General features: G+C 27.3%; 3 protein-coding genes and 1 pseudogene across 3 annotated transcripts; 3 read left to right on the top strand and 1 right to left on the bottom strand.

Annotated features, from left to right (window-relative positions):
* Positions 1 to 90: 90 nt before the first annotated feature.
* LOC132930839 (uncharacterized) lies at positions 91 to 1,994 on the bottom strand. The gene is made up of 2 exons (XM_060996916.1): positions 234 to 1,994; positions 91 to 169 (listed from the first exon to the last, which is right to left on the bottom strand). The coding sequence occupies exons 1-2, from the start codon at positions 1,852 to 1,854 to the stop codon at positions 159 to 161; spliced, it is 1,632 nt and encodes a 543-aa protein (XP_060852899.1). The 5' UTR covers positions 1,855 to 1,994; the 3' UTR covers positions 91 to 158.
* A 1,757-nt stretch (positions 1,995 to 3,751) lies between these two features.
* Positions 3,752 to 4,620, top strand: LOC132929492 (uncharacterized; annotated as a pseudogene).
* Positions 4,621 to 11,004: 6,384 nt separating this feature from the next.
* Positions 11,005 to 13,850, top strand: LOC132930147 (protein disconnected-like). Its single transcript, XM_060995844.1, has 3 exons — positions 11,005 to 11,212; positions 11,654 to 12,152; positions 13,546 to 13,850. The coding sequence occupies exons 1-3, from the start codon at positions 11,104 to 11,106 to the stop codon at positions 13,559 to 13,561; spliced, it is 624 nt and encodes a 207-aa protein (XP_060851827.1). The 5' UTR covers positions 11,005 to 11,103; the 3' UTR covers positions 13,562 to 13,850.
* A 3,449-nt stretch (positions 13,851 to 17,299) lies between these two features.
* On the top strand, positions 17,300 to 20,511 carry LOC132929969 (translocon-associated protein subunit alpha). The gene is made up of 5 exons (XM_060995626.1): positions 17,300 to 17,510; positions 17,623 to 17,796; positions 18,528 to 18,787; positions 18,848 to 19,124; positions 19,991 to 20,511. Exons 1-5 carry the CDS (start codon positions 17,459 to 17,461, stop codon positions 20,041 to 20,043), a joined length of 816 nt encoding a protein of 271 aa, XP_060851609.1. The 5' UTR covers positions 17,300 to 17,458; the 3' UTR covers positions 20,044 to 20,511.
* The last annotated feature ends 2,107 nt before the right edge of the window (positions 20,512 to 22,618 follow it).

Raw genomic sequence — 22,618 nt, 5'->3', positions numbered from 1 at the left:
ATTTATGATATTTTCGCCAGTTATGCATTAAGAAAAATATGTGTTGTTTATAATTAAATCATCCATCAACTCATCGTTAAGAATATTAGTCATCATCGTTATCCATTTCAGGGTTAATCTCTCCTTGGAGTTATCGTTAAAGATGGTCCACGCCAATGTCATGTTCTCGCTGAAAGTAGAAAATTTGTCACCACACTCATCAAGGAGACAGTGGCCCTTATATGCCAACTCACCCCATTTAACCAGATACTCAACGAATGTCATGTCGGAACCAAGATGGGCCTGAATCTGGTAAATCTCTCGTAACATCGAACGAAATTCCTCCTCCATGAAACCCAGACTTAACGAATCATACAAAAATTCGATCGCCATGGCGATGATTTGAGCATTCTGGTTCCAGTACTTGGCGTAGACGCTTCGGAAATATTGATTATCATCGTCTCTATCCAATAACTCATCGATCATACTGACACTACTGATGTCATTACCGATAGAACACTTGGTAATCTCGAGTTCGTTGATTTTGTCGTGGAGTAAGTTGTAAATGTTGCCCTGTTCAATTTTCTGCGATTCTACGTTCATAAACCGTTGGATTTCCTGCACGTTTTCCGCTAATACACGCAAACTACAGTAGTTAAGTTTCATCATGAGATTTAAGTACGCGCAATACCGGCACCTAATTCTATTCTTTTTAAACGCGGTAAGTCCGTCCATAGTCCCTTGGATCTTTTTTAATAGGTTCAATGCTACTTTGTCAATCGAAGTCGTTATCGGTTTGGCGGAGTCAGACTCATAGTCCACTATGTTCTCGTTGCCGATCAATCTCCAGACGTTGGGATCGTAGTACTTGTTGAACGTGTGGAAGAATATTAACGACACTTCCTGGAAATGCGGCAAAAACTGCTTATTATGTTTGTTTGTGAAAAAAAATTTCACAAACAACGATTGCAAATCCTTTTGTATAACCTCGGACACCCCATAAATTTCTCCAACAAGCAGTGGGGTCGAATCGTACTTGGGCTCGATTATCCATCTTCCGTCTCCGTTCTGAAGGACTGTTGCGGCGTCGACGTTAAAGTAACACTCTGTCTTGTACATAGTCTTTACTTCGTCAAGAATCAATAACAACAATACGTTAAGATCAAACTTATTGGTAGTCATCACTTTGTCTATTTTATACAAATTATGAAAACAATCAAGTTCTTGAATAAAGGGTAAAATGAGCTGAACTGTTGTTTTGATTTTTTCCAGTAAACTGCTGCTGATTTCTACAAATTCTCCCTCGCTTTGTTCTGGTCTTTCGCTTAATAGTTTTTTGTTAGTTCTACCACTTTTCATCATTGATATTTCTATTTGTTGAAGTTTTTCTTCAATACTTGAATTTTTATTATTCAAAAAATCCAATTTTTTTTTTAATAATTTGTTAATCATATTCATTCTACTGTTTTCTTTCTCTGTGGATCCTTTTATGTCATTAATAAATATTCCATACATAATTATAGGAAACAAATGCCTTATACTTCTACAAACAATTGCTTTCTTTTCTAAATTTAACAATTTTATCAGACTAGATCGTATCTCGTTAAATTTTATGTCTATAACATGTCTTAACGATGAATAATTATCATTTTCTTTTATTAACTCATCACAGTAAAATATAGTTTCATATGTACCTGTTATTGATTCGTCATTTGTACACATAAATTGAATAGTGTCCAAGTCACCGAAAGTACTTAACGTTTCCAAAATTGTAGACTTATTCTGAACATTTTCTGAACTTTTCAAGTTTCCTAACGGATTACATCTTATTGCGCTCATAACCGCAAAACTAAATGCCAATAGTGCGTAGAACATTATTGTATGTAAGTAGCTTATTTATTAGGTACCTAATATCTACACGAAATCTGAAGTATAAAGTATTCAATACTTCGATTAATTTTGCTCTTTACTTGTAATTAAAATAAATAATAATATACGCATGTTAAATTTATATAGGACGCATGTGGCGTTCTGCGCAGTAGACGTTTTACAACGTTCTTATCGGCCACGTAATAAAATCATAAAAATAATATACACTTAAACTTGGGCAATATTGACCTATACTATTATCGCACATAATTTTTGGGATGCGCCAGTTAGAAATTATTAGTTTATTCAAGTGTTCATTGTTCATTTCATGTTTATAGTTTATATCCATAGATATACCTACATTATTATACACTCATATTCTTAAACAATTAAGTCATTGCAATGACTCATTGGAGGAGCCCGAACGTTAGGGCTAACCCCTCCTATCCTATCTATCGTATTTTTTTAGATTCGAAAATTAATTAATATATTAAAAGTTTGTATAACAATAAATAAATTTACATTGTTAGGCACCTACTGCAGATATGATTACGCATAGTTTAAATTTGTAATTTAGTATATAAAGTTTATACATGTAGGTAAATATAAAAAATGTACTTAGCTTTCGCCTCTTTCTTTAACTCAAAAATGTATGCCCTTATTGTGTTTATCAGGCCCGTATACAAAGGGAGTTAGGGGTTACTTTATTGGGCATCGCCCATTTGCGCCAAATTCACCTGGTATACGTATAATAAAATAATATATTTTTTTTCAAATAATAAACAATAGTTAGAATTTTATTTGGGCGTCGTTCATAACCGCACACTTTTAAATCTTAATCCCGCATATGTTCGCCAAATTAAACCGTTCAATACCGCACACATTGAAATATATCAATAACGTATAAATTTATCTACACGTTTAAGAAATAAAATAATATTATACGATTATGGTTTTTATTTTCCAAATATTAGTACCTAATAAGTTAACAACATTTAGTGTGATCGCGACTCTATTCGATTTCACATACATTTATAGTAATTTAACATCAAAATCGCATAATGGATGACGTGATACAAATGTACACAAATAATAAAGGTGCGCAATCAATAATTTACCAAAATTATTCATATCGACTTTTTCGTACAAATAAAAATTCCGGGGACTTAGTTTGGCGTTGCAATAATAAGTTATGCAGTGTTATGGTGACGACAAATTCAAATGTAAATGTATTTATTAAACAGAATAAAAGTGAACATCACCATGAAACGAATGAAATTAACCCAGAATTAAAAGAAATTCGATGTGCCATTAAACGTAAATCGCAATTGGATTTAAACAAAAAACCTTTAAAAATTATAAGGCAAGAATTATGTACGTCTTCAGTGAGTGCAGATAATATTGATGCTATGAGACAGTTTATGTATCGTGAAAGACGGAAACTTCTACCCCCTGTGCCTATGTCACTTTCAGATGCTCTTTATAAGGTAAAGGAATCAAACATCACACTAAATAATGGTGAACAATTTGTGTTTGTGAATGAGTCCACTCAAATAATTATAGTGACATGTAAAACAAATCTCCAATTTTTGTGCAATGCAATTGAATTTATATTAGCAGACGGAACTTTTACTTATTGCCCAAAACATTTTTATCAACAATATACCATCCACGGTGTTTGTAAACAATATTACGTACCACTTGTTTTTTGTTTTTTGCCATCAAAAACAAAAGATATTTATGAATAAATGTGGGAAACATTAAAAGATTTATGTTTAAATAATGCCAATAGTGTATTCCAGCCTCTCTTACTATTAGATTTTGAACTCTGTGCTCACATTGCTGCTAACGAAGTATTTCCTTTAATTATTATTAAAGCCTGTCGTTTCCATCTTGGTCAAGCATGGTACAGAAAAATCAGTTCCATTCCAATATTAAAAAAAACTACGACGATAAAAATTCACAATCTGGACTATGGTTAAAACTTATTTTTGGTTTGCCTTATTTACCATCACATATGATTTCTGAGGCGTTTATTGAGATAATGGCTACTTGTCCAGAAGAAAAACAATATTACGATTTTTCTGATTACATATTGGATAATTATATTGAGACCAATCATTTTTCACCAATATTGTGGGCAGAAGAGCCCAATAAAAGTACAAGAACGAGTAACGACTAACGGTGCAGACAGTTACCATAGTCAACTTAGGCATGAATTTTATGTTCCACATCCTACTATATTTCATTCGGTAAGAATATGAATTTAAAATAATAAATACATTTTGGGTTATTATTAATTTATTTTTGTTTATTTTTTTCTTCCAGATAGATGTGTTATAACAACAACAGATAATTACTGAAACCAAATTTCGATTCATACGAAATGGCAACGTGAACCGTACACGCAAAGTATGCAGGGAGAGAGAAAAATCTATTTTAAATGTATATGATCGTTTCATAAACAACGAGATTAGCTTGATTGATTATTTAAAAACATTAGGATGTAAGTTTATTTCAATTTAATTATATATTGAATTATTTTATATTATGATTTTTAATTAATACTAAATTATTTTTTTAATTAATAACAATAAAATATGTTTAATTTTTAACTGTCAATCAAATGTGTGCAGTTTTGAACTATCGACCTTCCAAATTTCCTTTTTAACAATAGAATAAATGTGTGCGATATTGAACGATGTAAAATGTGCGGTTATGAACGGTAAGTGTGCGGTTTTGATGACCGCCGTTTTATTTAAATCATAGTCAATTTTTAAAAATATTAATCAATAATAATTTATAATTTTCTATTGCTTTTAAAGTAGTTTTTAATATTTTTTTAACTAGTGAATTTTTTTGGGGGTTAGGTATATTTTTAACACTACTATTGACAGACTTATAAAAATAACTTTATTATACGTTACAGAAACGACGTCTTTTAAATTACGAATTAACCAATTATTTAATGTAAAATGTTTAAACAGGTAAATTTGGCGCAAATGGGTGGTCGAAAAAAACATACCTTTTTTATTTTGGCGTAAATGGGTAACTCCCACTTTATTAATATGTCAAACAATGAAAAAAAATTTAATTTTTTTATACTTTAGGACCTTATATTATTTAGTTTTTATTTACATTAAATAATAATAAATACATTGTTTAGGAGATAGTTTTATTTATAATTCTGTATTTTCCAATTGTGCCGACTGACGACGCTACGGATGCCAAACGAAGTATCAGAATTATTTTTTTTCATAATCCTAAGTATATTTATGTGCTTAAGAAGATGGTGTGATTTAAAATTAAATATATCTTGTAGTTTAATACAAATTATAAATCAGCGATTCTTAACCACAGGGTCGCGACCTAATTTTGGGTCGCCAACAATTTTATATGGATCGGCTAAAATCTAAAACGTTGGTATTTAAAAAAAAATATTTAAATTAAAAAATATGAACAATACAATTATTAAAAGAAATGTTTATTTTTAAATATAATGTAATTAATATTATGAACTGTTATTAGTACAAGTAATATGAGTAAAAAAATGTATTAAATTAAGAGTACCCAAATAGTTATTTTTTATTCTGCCATTGAACATTATTTATAAAAAGGTCGCGTGAAAAATGTGGTAAATATCTTGGGTCGCCACTACACAAAGGTTAAGGACCGCTGTTATAAATTATAATTTAGTAAAATTATTGAGTTCGCGACTCGTGTTGTATTGCCACGCAAACCATTTTTTTTCATTATTATTTAACGCCTGTATCTCTTTGAATAATTAGTGATTAAGTGTGAGACCCACATCATATTATAAATAATAGATGTATTTTAGTCAACTTTTTTCACACACTGACACATAATGTAATAATTATAATTTATTAATGCAAAGATAGTTGTATAGATAACATTTACAATTAAAATTTCTTCAAACAAACATTGAATATTTCGAATCAATAAATAAAAATTTAACAAATGTCGAATATTTTTCATAAACAAAAAGAAAATAAGATTTTGCTTTATAATTATTGTTGGTTTAATAATATTCAAAAGTTTTTTAATAGTTTTTACTTATTGTTCTTAAATAAAGAGATTTATTTTTAATGCACCTACCTAGGTTTTTTTTATTAATTTTTAGTTGTATCTAAGTTAATTTCTTTAAAATAAAATATTTATAGTAATAGATTGATTATGTATATAATAAAATTAAAATAATAAATATATGATATATATATTCAATATTGTATATTTAGTCGATGGTAATAATTATAATATAATAATATAATTATTGTACAATATATAAAGTCCCCCCTAATAATTACTCTGAATCCGCGCCTGTTTCTTAGACATTTGAACATTCTATACAAAGTTCCTCCTACAGTAATTTACAATGATTAAAAACATGTGAAGGTATAATTTTTTTTATAAGCATTTAAAGTTCAAATTTTGATAACATTGAATAAAAATTAAATTTACATGCTTATTTTCAAAAATTTAGATTTTTTAATACCATTTAAGGAGTAACCCTACTAATATTTGGTTCTCTCTCTGGAACAATCTGCCTGCTGAATTCGCCTCAAGATACAGAAATATTACACCAAATATCCTTAAAAAAACCTGGTTCAATAACCTACACTTACATAGACCATATATAGTACAATTTAATAGGTTACGCATAGGGCATCATCTTCTACCCAGCCACTCCTTTAAACTTGGCCTTAATGATTCTCCATTCTGTACTCTTCACCTGAATGAATGTATTTGTGACTTATCCCATATTCTACTTGACTGCCCTGCCCTACAACTCAAACGCATTATTTTAGCTAATGAACTTAAGACTCTTGATATCCCCTTAAATATCCACTCCATACTTAATACAAAATCCACTACCGCCATTAAATTAATAATTACCTTTATATTGGATGCTGGCTTCATTAATTAATATGTATTATAATGTTTAATGTATTATGTTGTTTTATGTATTATCTCTGTAATAGTCGAGCTGTCATAGTTGTATACTAATAGCTAATAATAAAAAAAAAAAAAAAAAAAAAAAAAAGGAGTAACCCGAAACGATAAAATATCATTTTTTACAAATAAGAATTACTTAGGTACTCTTTTTCGAAAAATTTTTAAGACGATGAAATTTTTAATATAATTATAGTATCTGCTTATATTAAAACATATTTTTAATATTTTTTGGAGTATTTAAGGATTTTTTAAGGCATTTTCTTTTTATATGATATTATTATAAAAACCTATTTTAACCTTATTGTAAAAATGCCTAGTTTGTATACGAGTTTAAACTGTTTAAAGGTTAGGCTTTTTTAACTGATTCTTTTCTAATACAAAAAAGTTATATCTACATGATTGGATAAAAATACTAAGATACCTACTCATATTTTTAGTTTCATGTTCCGAACTAAATATTATCTATATTTATATAATTTCTCATTGCTCTAGCATGCAATTTATTTTAAAAGATTCCAATTAAATATATTTTGAAAAATACTATGATTTTTTTTCTTTCAATTCAATACAATCAGAAATTAATATCATTGTAAAACCACATATGCATACATTACTCCGTTCAAACTGTTCAGAGTCAAAAAAACATCAATAATGATTTAAATGTTTTATTCGTTAATCTTTAGTAAATAATTAGAATTTATTATTTATTATTTATTTTAGTGAACAAGGCAAATTTTCTTCAATAAAATAAAGAATGGTTACTAGATCTATAATTGTAATACGTACGTATATAAGTATATACACGTGTATATCATTATAATTGTCTATCACTTTGGCATGTAGTGGGATCACTTTTATATAATTATATAAGCCAAGATAATCAGATAAATAAGTAGGTATATAAAATAACTATATATAGGTATGCATACATAAATATAGTAGATAGGTAGATGGTACCCAAATAATATTTTAATTAAACATTGGTCAATAAACAATAACAAAATAAAAAGATGCGTATATACCTGTTGGCTAGTACAGCGGTACTCATTTATTACTATAAAGATAATGAAAAAATGAGCAACAATTTTTTTTTAATTGTCTTCATGTAATTGTACATGTAATGCAGTATTCAATGAATGCGCATAATATAATATATCATTGTAAAAGTTATGTATTAACCATTTCTGTAACCGTAGGAGCTTGAACAACGCAACCCCAAGTGCCAATACATTTATATTATTATATTGTTATAAACGAGGACAACAAGTAGGTGTCAAGGATTCTAATAGATACGCTTAAAGATGCTAGTAATTCTCTATTAAAATGCTATTTACCTATTCTTAATTGAATATATATATAAAATGTGTCTATAATGTTTTCATATGTAATCAGATAATCTATAAACATAAAACATTATGGAAATACAGAGACTAGGAAGAAGAACACTTATAAATAACTAATAAGTATATAAATATTCAGGAAATGGGGTTATTAGACGTAATAAAAAAAAAAATCTAACAACCTGCAAGGTCAGCCCTCGCCCACATAAGTGTAATTAGAATAATTTAATAGTATTTACTTTTAGTTTAATTGAATGATTCATTTGGGATTTTTCGTTATTTCTCATATCGCACCATCCACGTAAATGACCATTTGAATCAAGGACGTTGAATGTCGATGCTGTCTTCCTGGTTTATTAAAAAAATAGAATGAATTAATGACATGTTTATAATATGGTCTGTGTACCTTATTTAAGCGGTTATAAGTTCGGGAATTTCGAATGACGAGAAGGTAAATTCTGAACAATTGTTCAGGACCTTAAAGTCCCAATTTTTCAATTATAAATTTAATATTCACAATTAGGTAGGTATTAAATATAATATAATCATTGTTTAAACTAGTTTTTATTTTTAGAAACCATTTAACATTACTACGACTAAAAGGAGGTAATTTTTCATGGTCCACAAAAATAAAAGTTTTTTAATGTTATACCCAGGCCCTATTTTTTAGTGAACTCTGACACAAAGTGTGTAGTTTGTAATTGGAAGTGTACAATACAGATTCGAGAAGTTTGTACATTGTACATATTAAATATGTAGTAAATACTTAAAATACTAATATATATGACTACTAGCTAGATAATAGGTTGTATCTATATACTATATAGGTACATTATTCAAATTTAAAAAAAAATAATATTTTCTTAGTATTTTTTCTAGTTATCACTTATCATCAACGACAATCAACTATAGAGAATCTATTAACTTACTTATCTATTAAGGATATAGGTATCTATTCAATTTTTAATTATATATCCCACATTAAAATAAATAATTTGTTAATTGTTTTCAGATTTATACCAGACAAAGTATATTTTTAGCTTATAATAATAACAGATTGGTAGCTACCAAATAATAATGTACAATTTAATTAATAAAAAAGAATTATTACTAAAAAAAGTACTAATTAATATAATGAAGGAATTGTGGTGGAAGGGGGTCTTCGCACCCCCGCGGCTTTGTATCATATATTATACATTAAAAATATGTATGATACAAATTTTCATAAAAAATAGGGACTGGTTATACCTATATTTACGACATAATTGGTTCACTATGTCCAAACTCAATGCTATAGTTCACAATCGTCATGTTTCGTATAAGATGTCCATTTTTAAAAATAAATATAAATATATAATTATGATATTAAAAAGGTTAACAATTTCATTCTTCGTCTGGTAATTACTTATAAGTTATAAGTAGGTAACATTTTTTTAACAAAATCAATGATCAATATTCAACGCCTTACTTAAGTTTAAGTTCATGAATTTATTATGTAAAATAGGAATAAATTCGACATTATTATTATTATATTATATTATAAATTTAATATTTATAATGTATTATTATACGTTATAATACAATATATGTCTAAATAAAATATATATTATTATACATATTAAATTAATTTTTTTTTTCATTTTTGAACTCTTTTTGTTAATAATTATTGTAATTATTCAACTCATTTTTTTTAAGTTATTAATTTATCATTTGAAGGGAGGTAGTACCCTCTTTTACTTATTTTGTTGTAAACTCTTTCCGTTAATATTAGATATAGCGAATGAAAAAAAGGTAGACTATTATTGTAATCTTTACGTATTTTCATTTAGGTACAGGGAAAAATTTTAAAAAACTTCCAATTTCATTAAAAAAAACCAACTCATTTATGAGGTCATACACGAATACACGATCACGGCGATGAACACTATAATAGTAATTTATCAGTACATTTAAGAAAACAAAAGATGACCTTCGGTACTAAATGTAATATCTAAATGCATTTAATCCAAATACATTTTCATTCGGAGTCGAGTTTATTAAAAGTTATAATTGTTTTAAAATTGTCAATTATATTTTATAGAATAGCTGATTAGTTTTATTTTTATTAGTAATCTTATTTTTTAATTTTAAATGAATACCATCAGTCTTAAAGTAATTTATAACTTACGGTTTCTTAGTAATTGAATAACATTCAAAGGTAAACATTAGGTACCTAAGTATTAAAGTATCTATTATCATAAACGAGAGTAATTCTTGATAGACTGCCTAAAATGGTTTTTACTAAGTTCTATATAAATCATTTATTTTTGTATATCATAGATACAACAATATTATGAACATGAACAGAAAGTGTTATTGACCTAGGATGAGGCTATAATTTTAGATTATAATAAATATGTATAACATATCGTGTATATGTATAATAAAAAAATGAGAAAAATACTATAAATAGACTCGTTTTGTATTAAACAATCAATATGCACGCATATGTTTAAAGACGTATAAGTATAAGTTAATTATATAGTATTTAATTGTAAGACGTGCAAAATACATACCTACCAATGTATAATAATATATTATTATTGTATAGCTATATAAAGATAGGTATTAAATACGTATGCCATAAAATGTATCATTTATTTTAATATGATAGTGACGTAGTAAAGCCAAATATTTTCGATGTATTTTAAATAACAACGATGACCGGTTCACGAATCGTAAATAATATGCCGCCAAATATATATGTTGTAACGTATACCATCATCATCATTATCCTTGAACATTGAAAAAACCTTAATTGCAAATTGGTGGGAACATTATAAAACGGCGTGGTTTGCTTCGCCATGTTATAGTTTTCATTTTCATTCGACAACAGCACAACGTGCAAGTCTAGCTAGACCTAGGAGACTTCGACACGAAAACAAAATATAGGAAATAAAACATGTCTGTAACACAGAAAATGTTTACCTACAGTGGCTTTATGCTCGTCGCCATACTAGCGGTGTTCGCTAGAGCCGTACCTGTTCCGGTGTCCGAAGAAGTACAACCAGGTAAAATATAATATAATAATTTATTAATTATACACATTTCTAAGTATCATCATAAATCATCAGTCTTTATTTTAAATAGCGTGTGTTAAAAAAATACCTGCAAAATAGCGCGCAAATGACTTTGGTATACGAATATAATGATGGCCAGTTGTAAAATAAAATAATACAAAATTACAAAATATAAATTTTCTAATTTTTAAGATACCGCTTTATAGTATAAAAAGTAATTTATTTTCAATACGAGTTCCATTGTCACATAAAGCCATACATTTAATAAATAAATAATTTTAGTACCTATATCTTTATTAATTATTTTTAGTTTTTTTAGCACATATTTTTGGTACATTATTTATGTGAATATTTTGGAAGTATACCTTATTATTAGTACCTGCAGCAGCATTAAAAACCGAACCCTATATTATATGTATACATGCATTTCAGCCCAGTACAACCAGTTTGTGTCGACCCAAGTGATGGCTGATTCCGCAAACGAACCGATGTTGTCCGTATATCGAACTGTGCAAGTCGACCCCGTGGCGGTTAGGCCCGTCCGATCAGCCAGTCCGTTCCTCGGCATCTTTGGTGGTTACGAAAGGCCGTACAAGTCCCAGAAACAGCATCACCATCATCACCAGGAAGAGCATGGATACGAGCCTGAGTATCATCACAGGCCCCAACACCATAAGCCACAGTACCACCACCACCACCAGGAACCCCACCACCACCACCACCAGGAACCACACTATCACCACCAGGAACCACAACATCACGGTGGTGGCGGTGCGGGAAGTTACGCATCGGCGGGAAGTTTCTCGGGAGGCCACGGTGGCGGCCACAGCCAGAGTGGAGCCAACAGCCAGTCCGCCAGTTTCGGGTTTGGTCCGTTCCAGGCCAGTTATTCGGCTAGTTCGGCGCAGTCGGGCAGCCATTCTAACCGAGGGTAAGTGTCGATATAGGACAACAATTAAAGTATATTGTATATCTATCGTAAAATGTAAAAATGTTATCATGAAAAAATTATACAGATAAATAATATAAATTATTATGAAACACAACTACGGGTATAGGTAGCAAAAATAATATAACTTCTAAATTATAAATCAAATTTTAGAATAATTCAAAAAATAGCAATAATTTTTTGTACATACACAAGTTATTTTTAAATAATTAAAAATTCTAAGTAACTTAATAATATACGGTATAATTTTAATTATATATACAAATTAAACAAATAATAAATAAGATAAAATAACCAAAACTATTAATTTAACCCTTAATTTATAATTTTTAAAAACTGAAACCATATAACTAGCAACGAGACTGGTTAAAAACAAAAGGTACAAGTTCCTGATTTAAATACATGATGTACCAAATAAAAAATAATGTTATAATATTAAATAATGAATTCCATTTTATACTTGCTGGACTATCACCGGAGTCCGCAGTTACATGATGCTTAATGGCTTATTATATAATATTGTTCAATATAAATAAACAGTTAAATAGTTCTTGCAACGTTAAGTATTAACGGAAACTTAACCAGCGGAATTATATTAGTAATAAAATCTGTTATAAGCCGGTTAGCGTTAACTGACACTTGACCGGACATAGTTAGAATGGCCCTAAAACTGTATTATATCTATACTAAGTAGTAATAACTCGTTCGAAAAAAACTAGTGTTTATATTTTGTTATTTATAGTATTATATAATTTTAAGACTCATGAATGAAGATTATGAATGAGGTATCTGGGGAATGGGCTTAATGAGCCCTTATGTTATTAAAAATATATTGATCGGCATACTATTTTTTTTGTATGTAAAAATATTTTAGCATCCCCTAAAATTTAATCAAATTTCCTCTTATATTTTTAATACAGACTGTCAGTACACAAAAATTTGGGGGTCCTCATCATTTTTGTCAAATTATGAAATTAATTATGTTTTTAAACCTGTACGTGCCTTGTTTAGATTTTTAAATATATAATTTATAATTACATAATATATACCTATAGTTTTGTTAAAAATTATCGTATACACGGACTACACTATAAGTTCACAACTAAAAAGTCACAACCATTAGAAAAATATCAAAAGTTATCAAATATTATTTAAATTAAATTAAATTTAAAAAAAATACAGGTAATACTGTAGTAGGTATCTACTGGCTACTATATTTACTACGTATACTTAAATATAATAAGAATTTTCGTATTACACAAAAGAAAAGGACTTGGTTTAAACTTGTTAAAATTTCTTAAATTTTATTTTAAAATAATTTTTAAATATGTAAATATTTTAACTATAATACAATTTTATTATATTTATATTTCAGATTTTCAGACTATTGAATATTGATTACCACTTCCTATCATGAACATTTGAATTCTTAGCATGAATGATAATTTAATAATTGTGATTTTTAATTTATTTGTTTTTAATTTTTATATACCTTTAGTACCTGCTATGTATGATATTATGAATTATGATGTATATATGGTGCCATCGAAAAATGTATTTAAATTGAATTTTAATATTATCTTTTTGAATATCTATAATAATTGTGTAATCCATTTTAAAATGATTCTTAATTAAATTCTTTTATGGCATTAAATAAATGTTTACGTTTTTTATTCAGTACTTTGGTGTATTAATGAATAGGTTTATTTTTAAAACCTTAAAATTATTATTTTTTGATATAAAATTGTCAATTTATTATTCAAAATTGACTCTGATATTGTATTTAATTACATTTTTATGGTAATAGTAATAAGTAGCTTTAATTAAGAAGAGTATTCATATATAATATTGATATACTAAAAATTGCATGCACTTAAAATTTTAAAAGTGAAAAGTCTCTTAATTTCTATTTTCTGCGTTTTCTTACTTTCTTCGACGTAAGAAGTAAAAGCAGTTGTCCTTTCTATTAATAATAACTTAAAATTATATTAATATTGAAATTAAATTAACAAACCCAAGTTTTTATTTATAACGTTACTGTAACTACCATAACACTATTAGACGTTAGTAGTTAGTACAATTAGTACGTATTATACCTACTTACCTACATATTATGTCATATACTCATATGTATATATTAACAAATATATAAATATATTTATATATTATATATATGCTATTAATTCTTAGGTATAGGTACACATTATAGTTTATATTATATAAATATAAATATAAAAGTATACATATAAATATATGTGTGTACTTTTTTGAATAAATATAATACATATTAGGTACATGCCAACAAGAAGTGAACAAGCAAGTAGGCAACAACCTACTATTATAAACTTATAAGTTATAATATATATATATTATGATTCATGACAGTATTTTATAGTAAACACTAAAACACAAATAGCCATAACAACTATTTGAGTACTATATATAGTACCTACTATAAGTTATATACAAATATTAATTATTGCATTATGTATTTGATTGTAAATACCTACCTAGGTAGTAATTAGAATCAATATATAATTATAAGTTATTGCAAATTTATTCACTATTAAATAAATTACTAAATATAATCAATTATTTTTACCTGTAAATTATATTAAACCAACAATTATTGTATACAATTCAATTTTTTTTAACATTATGTTACAAAAGGTTTTATTAGATTTGAGTTCCCAGTCGAAAAAAAAGTCAGCAATACCCAGTACTTATTTTTATAATCAAGAAAACAAAAAAAAAGATAATCGGTTATTTTTACGCAAATTGAGTTTTTTGATATAACCTGAGAATGAATAACCGTATTAATTTGAAAATTTTATTTTTTTTTTTTTTTAGTTTTTTTTGATAAATGTAAATTTTCATCCGTAAATAATTATTTCTCCTAAAACAATTTTTGATATTTTGTTGAATTTCAAAAAAAATATAATATTAAAATTAAATACTTGATTACTGAATGTTAGTTCGATTACATGAGACAATTTTAATTTATGTTACAATATATTACAATATCTGATATGTATTTATACAATACTTTATAGGCATAATACATTTTTTTATCGATAAAAAATTATTTGCTTGGTCAACATTTTTGAAAATTAAAAACAAAATTCCACATAAGTTGTTCTAGTTTGTTTAAAAATATATATTCGCAGTTTTTTTCATGCATTTGTCCATTTCGAATTAAAATTTGAACAAAATACGTCAAAAAAAAAAGTTTCCAATTATTTTATCGTTAGAAATTCATAAACTTATTTTTGTATATTTAAGATTTGAATAATTAATACAATATTTCTCATAAGTAAACTAATAAAGTAGTTCATACTGAAACCATAAAATCTAAAAAATATCTAATGACAATTATGTTTTATAAACGTTTTAAGTTTAAATTTGGGTGAAATTAATTATTGAAACGATAAATAATGATATTTATTATTAATATGTTATAATTTAAAAATAATATTCGCTGAAAATGAAAAATTTACGTAAAATATTCTATTATTAATAATTTTATTATAAATACGTAATGACACTTTTAAGAAAATTAAGATATTATCTATTTAAACTATTATACGGTATTTTTAGATATATTATATGTTATTACATTTTGGATTATATAAGTTGATATAATATGGTAAAAATATATACTATTATAATTATTAAATATTAATACTTAATTAAACCTAACCCATAATAGTGACCCACTCAACACCTAATCGGTAAAGCGGAACTGGCATCCGTCGGTACCCACTTGAGTTCTTGACTACCTTTTTTATTTTTGATTTGGAAAATTATTTAATCTGTAATAGCGATTACAATAAGCAAATGAGCGTACAATAAAAAATAAAATGAAAACTTGAGAATGAAGCTATTATCCAGCGCAGCGGTCCCAGTAGACTAGCAGTAACGCAGACGCGATAAACCATGAAAAATAAATTAAAAACATAAATCGTAACGGCAGCGCCATCTAGTGCCTAAAGTAAACAACGGAATCATAGTGAGTGGCACGATTTAAGATATTATACCTTAAATATTTAAAACGTGGTGAGTGGGTACTGGGTACAATAACAACTAAGTATAGATCAGTGGTCGGCATTTCGGCTATAAGCAGGCCAAATTCGACCCGTAGAGGATAAATAATTGAACCGCCAGAATCAGAAATATTTTTTTAATTTTGGTTTTTTACACACGATAGATATTTTGATATTTTTTTTTATGTATTTGGAAATTACGATGGAATTTATCGCTGTTTACAATAATAGTCACAATAACAGAATAATTATTAACTAGCATTTAAGGTTTATCTGGCCCTTAAACATTTTTTTTTCAAATTATCTGGACTGCTATAGAATTTAATTGCCGTCCCCTGGGCCCTGGTATAGATAATCTAAATTAATAACTAATAAATAAATTCGAATTTAATACTAAATATTAAATAAATCATAAATGAATAGGACAATCCCCATGACAAAATATTTAAAAAATCTATAATTTGTCATGGGACATACTAAATTTAAAATATTTTCTTGGCGGCATGAACAAATAAACTTATTATTTATTTTATTTGTCATAGCCGCGGCTATTATTATAAGTCATGGTACACGTTAGTCGTTAGTCATATAGTATACCGTGATCACGATCACAATAATTTAAGATAATATTATACTCAAGTTAGATCTTTCATCTATGAAAAATTAAGATTAAGAATCGGTTAGCCCTATTGCCTAATTGTTAGTCTTCGTGTCCCATGGGCCATGGGTATATCGGTATCACCACGTAGCATAATATATTTTATTATATTGTCTTATAAAAAAATCTGAACTCTGAAGTTATATTAGTTAAAATATCATATACAGTCATAGTTAGGTACCTATCTGAGTGATCTGTCTATTCTGACATTTGTATTTGTATCATAGAGTACTACTCTATAATGTATTCCGTACTGAAACGTTTATCATAAGTTATCAGTTAAATTCTAAGACCGTGGTATATAATGTCAGTTTCTGACTACCACAAGAAATGTGAAAACGAAAAAATTATGTTTGCCATCCTGACTTACCGACTGCTAATCGTCCCGTGTGCCGTGACGTTTTCCACGTCTGCAACTACAGCCGGCAACGTCATTAAGCCCATTGGCCACTGTGTGTGGACTCGTAACGATGAGGTGCCGTGGTTGTTAGACGTGTCCGTTACTTTCATACGGTCTTCACTCAGTCGTTGCGCTTTCGACGTTCGAATTTTGTTTGCCCTGTGCTGAGAAGTCCGATAATTCTAAGATGCAGTTCAAATGGATATTGCTGTGCTTGTCTTTGGTTGCCGCGTCCACAGGTACCTATTGTAGTTAAACCTAATTGTTGCTGATGCGAGCGATGCGCCAATGACTGGTGATCGACGTGTTTCATTTTTCAAAATCTTGACCCAAATACTGTATGTGTTGTAGGTGTCGTGCGTGCCGAAGATGAGATTGACGCAGACGAAGAGATGATTGTCAGTGAGGACCAAGGATTAGTCGATTCAGATGGCGATGAGTCTACCATCGAAGACTTGGAGCAGTCAGATGCTGATACATACTTGCTGTTCACCAAACCGGTGTTCGAAGAAAAAGCCAGCATTGGTAAATAAATCTCTTGCGCTCCTCTTATACAGTGTTTAAAGCTTAACACTTTCATAAAGTGGTATCTAAAATTCCTAGGTTTATAACATCACATTATTAATGATCTTTAGATGGTTGTTCTAATTAAAATACGACCATTATGCGTGAATATATTAAGTCTTAAATTTATTCTACAGTGTGATAATTTAATTTACATTTTTACTGAAATACAAAAACTATAAATAAAAGTATAGATTATTAAAAAATTCCTCCACTGGAGGAAGCTTTTTCATTCTATAAAACGAGTTTTTTTCCATCATCACATTCACTTATTCTTCTACTTTATTGAATAGATTGTATAATACAAATATTTAAAATTAAAAAAATGTATTTATGCATATGTTAAGATTTTTAATAATAATTAATAATTTCCATGTATTGTTTATCATTGATAATAGTATTGTTTAAGGCTTTATTTTTAATTTTTATTTTAAGTCTAGTATATTAATTTAATCATTTTAGGTATACATTTTTAAATAATATGAAAACGCATAATTGTATGCAATTTCATTTAGACACTTAGACTTATAATCAATAATGGGGAATGTAAAAAATTAGGAAATAAATTTTGATCGCTATAAAATAATATAAAATTATGATAAATTCATCACAATATTAAATCCTATATTTTCTTATTATTTATTATTACTTATTTCTTAATTTTATCATTTATTATGTTATTTTTTCATTAGAATTACCAGCTGGTCGTTTGTCTGAATTTCTTGTGGGATTTACCAATAAAGGATCTAATGATTTAGTCTTGGAAACTTTGGATGCTTCACTTCGTTACCCTATGGATTTCAATTTCCACATTCAAAATTTCACTACTGTGTTGTTAGAAAAAACTATTCCACCGGGATCCCAGGCGACTCTTGGCTATGCTTTCATCCCAGCTGATGCATTTGCCGGACGTCCATTTGGACTCAGCATCAATCTTGCTTATAGAGACTATGTAAGATGTTTGTTTTAATAAATTTTATAAATTTTGTTTCATAATATTTAATTTATTTAGGAAGGAAAACAAATGATTAGTAAATTATACAACGATACTGTAAACATCATTGAAGTTGAAGAAGGTTTAGATGGTGAAACTCTGTTTTTGTATGTCTTAATGGCTGCTGCGTGTGTTCTACTTTTGGTTGGTGGACAACAGTTTCTATATTCAGTGGGCAAAAAACGTGTTGGTGGTGGTCTACCAAGTCGCACTAGAGCAAATTTGGAAACTGGAACAAAAAGTAGCAAACAAATTGATATGGATTGGGTTCCTAAGAATGTTATAAACCACCTAAGTAAGTTTTTAAAGACAAAATTAAAAAATTGTGAAAAGAAAGAATGTTAAAGTATGGTCTAAATAACAAATAATGACTTGCTAGTTTTTATTTTTTTCCTTTTAAGTTTAAACAATAAAATTGAAACATTAAATTTCTACCAAAATTAAAAAAAAAAGTCAGTTGACATACAAAGTTACATGATATTATACAGTTTTAATTGATCTTATTTAGTATAGTGTTTTCATCGTTGCCATTTCTTATTGCTTTTAAATTAAAAAACCAACACAGGGTCAGGATGTTGGCATCTGTTAAGAGAATATTTCATATGCATGTGTTGTCTCCATCTTACTAATGTACAACATTGTAAAAACTATTTCACGTGGCTAAGAACCACTCAAGCTGTAATCCAAGTTAAACAACCAAATTTTCATATTATAAAATGGAAAACAGTGAACGTGCAACATCGTTTTTAGTGGTTTTTACATTTTTTATATCATTTGTAAGAAAAAAGATCTAACGTTTTTAAATCAATCATTTTTGTGTTTTTCAAACTTTAATAACTTTTTTTTGTAGTTCTAATATCAAAAAAAATAAAAACAATGTTGCACACTCAAAATTCTTCTCTTTTAAGTATGAAAATTTAGTTGCTTAATTTAGACATTTGTAAGACGGTAACAACACATATAAAAAATGTGTCCTCTTAACCTTTTTCATAGTGATTAAATTAATATTAATTATAATAGCTTGCAATCTTTTAATACCAAAAACATTTTTGTGAATCGGTGATAATGATCCTATTGAGTTATTAATACTGTATACATTTCTACTTAATAAATATTAATTTTGTAAAATAAAATACTTAATTGTTTTTTTATACATTATAGATAAACAAAAGGCACAAAGCCCGAAGCAAAAACGTGTGAAAAAAACAGATTAATCGAGCAAAGAAAGACTTAAACTCATTCATTTTTCACCAATGAATGTATCAATTATGAAATTCCTTCTTTAGAAGATAATTAAGTTCTAAAAATGGCTGTTGTTATTCCATCTGACAACATTGTGAGATATAAGAGTACATTTTTAAAGTATTCTATTTTTGTTATGTAAATAGATACTAATTTAATTGGTCTACAATTGTAATTATTAAATGTATAGTTTTGTTTATTATAATAAATAAAAAACAAAATTATACTTGTATGTTTAATGTTAAATTATGTTTTTGTATTGATCAATTTTGAAATAACATTTTTTATCATGCAGATACATAAATAATTTTGTTTTCGTAGTTTATTAATTTTGTGAATACTATTATACAATTTTATACATTATAAATTATTCATATTTGTATAATACACTTATTCTGAAAATAAATGTGTTTGGAAAAATTAAAATTTAACTTACATTATTTTTGCGTTTAGTAAAGTATTGTTTTTACTTTCATGTTTCATTAAATTAGTGATTCAGATTCATAAATTATTCATAAGTTTATCTCACAATTTTACTTTGAAATATATTAAACTCAAACTTAGACAGCTATTTTTGCTATATATTAATAGTAAAACTTAAACTTTAATATCCAAACTAAACTAACAATTATTACAAAAAATGATGGAACAAATTATTAAAACTTTTCAACTAATAAAGATAAATTGATATATTACATAGTAGTATAGTACCTGAAATTTAAAATTGTTCTCTCCGTTACATTTTCACAAACAACAATTATTGAAAAAACCTCTGTTAGTCTGCCTCATAATTTCAATTAATTTTTAGATAGGTATATCATTAATATTTTATATACTTATATCTAGAGTGGTTATGGTATTTAAATTGATATTACTCTGTATGTGACCAACAATGTTTCCTATTCGTGCCACTTATCACATAGTAAATACTTCATAGTCATTCAAATTACTAGTTATTGTCACTACTGAAATTTACTTATAAAAATTCCAGGTGTCAGCACATTTTAAGATGGGTGACTATTGGTTAAGTAATTGTAAATTTTTCTATTAAAATCTGTGAAATAATCTAATCAATCTTTTTTATAAGTCTCATGGAAAAATAATGAATTATTGAGTAATTTAAGTGTACATTAGTTAAATTACATAACACATAAGTATATATTTATTTTAAATAGTTTCATGTTCAATAAGGTTCTTTTTTAATAATCTGAACTCGGAAATATCTATACACCTAGTACCTATACTCATCACTAATTTTTTTTCTTAGCCAATGTGGAAAATAGCGAAAAATTCTGTAAATTAACTGATTAACAAAATACAAATGCAAATGTATCAATTATGTCGTATTAACTTGTAACTGAAAATTAAGTCAATAAAAAATAAAATAATAGTTAAATATATAAAATGTATAATATTTATTTTTATTTTGTCAATACATTTTGTTGTTTATGACTATCATCATTACACATTTATAATTATTTTTTTATTTTGTCTCCGTCGAACACCGAACGTTTTAAATATACTATGTACTAAGAAACAGGGTTCACGATGACAGCGGGAGGTTAAATTATACGTGAGAGTCAAGAGTCAACAAACATTTATTTGATCCACTTACCCATTTATTGATAAAAGACCCCTCTTTTATACAACTTACAATGTTATTATTAAATAAGTCGAGTTAATATAACGCCTTTTGTAAAAACACATAAGCTTAAGCCAACACAATTTACCTCAATATTATCTAGTACCTAACTAGTAAGTACCCTACTTCCTAAAATCCACTCAGTCTGATGTTTTTTGTACTGCAATACTGCATCAGGGGTATCTCGTTTTGATACAAGCTTCTGTTTTTTCAAGTTAATCCCCCTTTTAACTATGAATTATTTAATAGATTATTATTTTGAAAATATAACGTACCTACCTATTTAAAAATTTGAACGAGTAGTTTCAAATATTAAAATGTTTATATAAAGGATAAATAATAATAATAGTCTACCTAATTATACTCACTACACAAATATAAATAATTCAAAAATCACATGTTTGAATTTGGATTTTGATGCATCAATATTTTCATAATAATCAATGATTATTAATTATTAATTAAATATTTTAGATTCAATAGAAAAGATAGAAATAGAAGTTTGTGAACAGAGTTCGCATCTCTACTGTTTTACTACTTTAAATTAAAAAAAAAAATTCAAGAATTTAAAATTATGGTCTTTAAGTACATTTAAAAATTCCAAAAATTAGATTTTTAAGAACTGTTTTAGATATTTGAGAAGAAAGAGAGGGTGAGTACTGTGTATGCTTGGTAATGAATCGCCTCTTGTATAATATATTATAGATTAGGTATAGGTATATAGTCATATAGAGTTCATAGATTTAGATATAAATACTATCTGATTATTTGAGTCATATCGTCATGTCACTTTTAATTTCAGATCGGATTTATCAAACTTAAATTTTAGGATAATAAAGGACATGGGTAATATTTCGTTTCAAATGTTATTTAAAACGATAATTGCATGTTTACCTTTCGTTGTA

The sequence above is a fragment of the Rhopalosiphum padi genome, chromosome 4, assembly GCF_020882245.1.
Source record: "Rhopalosiphum padi isolate XX-2018 chromosome 4, ASM2088224v1, whole genome shotgun sequence".
In the NCBI taxonomy this organism is placed as follows: Eukaryota; Metazoa; Arthropoda; class Insecta; order Hemiptera; family Aphididae; genus Rhopalosiphum; species Rhopalosiphum padi.
Note: the sequence above shows the minus strand (reverse complement) of the source record. Positions and strands in the feature narration are given on the sequence as shown.

What these genes read in the sequence shown, in the direction of transcription:
- LOC132929969 (XM_060995626.1), top strand. Translation starts at nt 17,459, where the DNA reads ATGCAGTTCAAATGGATATTGCTGTGCTTGTCTTTGGTTGCCGCGTCC. An exon ending in TTTGGTTGCCGCGTCCACAG is followed by an intron (nt 17,511 to 17,622) that starts GTACCTATTGTA and finishes TATGTGTTGTAG; the next exon opens with GTGTCGTGCGTGCCGAAGAT. An exon ending in CGAAGAAAAAGCCAGCATTG is followed by an intron (nt 17,797 to 18,527) that starts GTAAATAAATCT and finishes TTTTTTCATTAG; the next exon opens with AATTACCAGCTGGTCGTTTG.
- LOC132930147 (XM_060995844.1), top strand. Translation starts at nt 11,104, where the DNA reads ATGTCTGTAACACAGAAAATGTTTACCTACAGTGGCTTTATGCTCGTC. An exon ending in GTCCGAAGAAGTACAACCAG is followed by an intron (nt 11,213 to 11,653) that starts GTAAAATATAAT and finishes CATGCATTTCAG; the next exon opens with CCCAGTACAACCAGTTTGTG.
- LOC132930839 (XM_060996916.1), bottom strand. Translation starts at nt 1,854, where the DNA reads ATGTTCTACGCACTATTGGCATTTAGTTTTGCGGTTATGAGCGCAATA.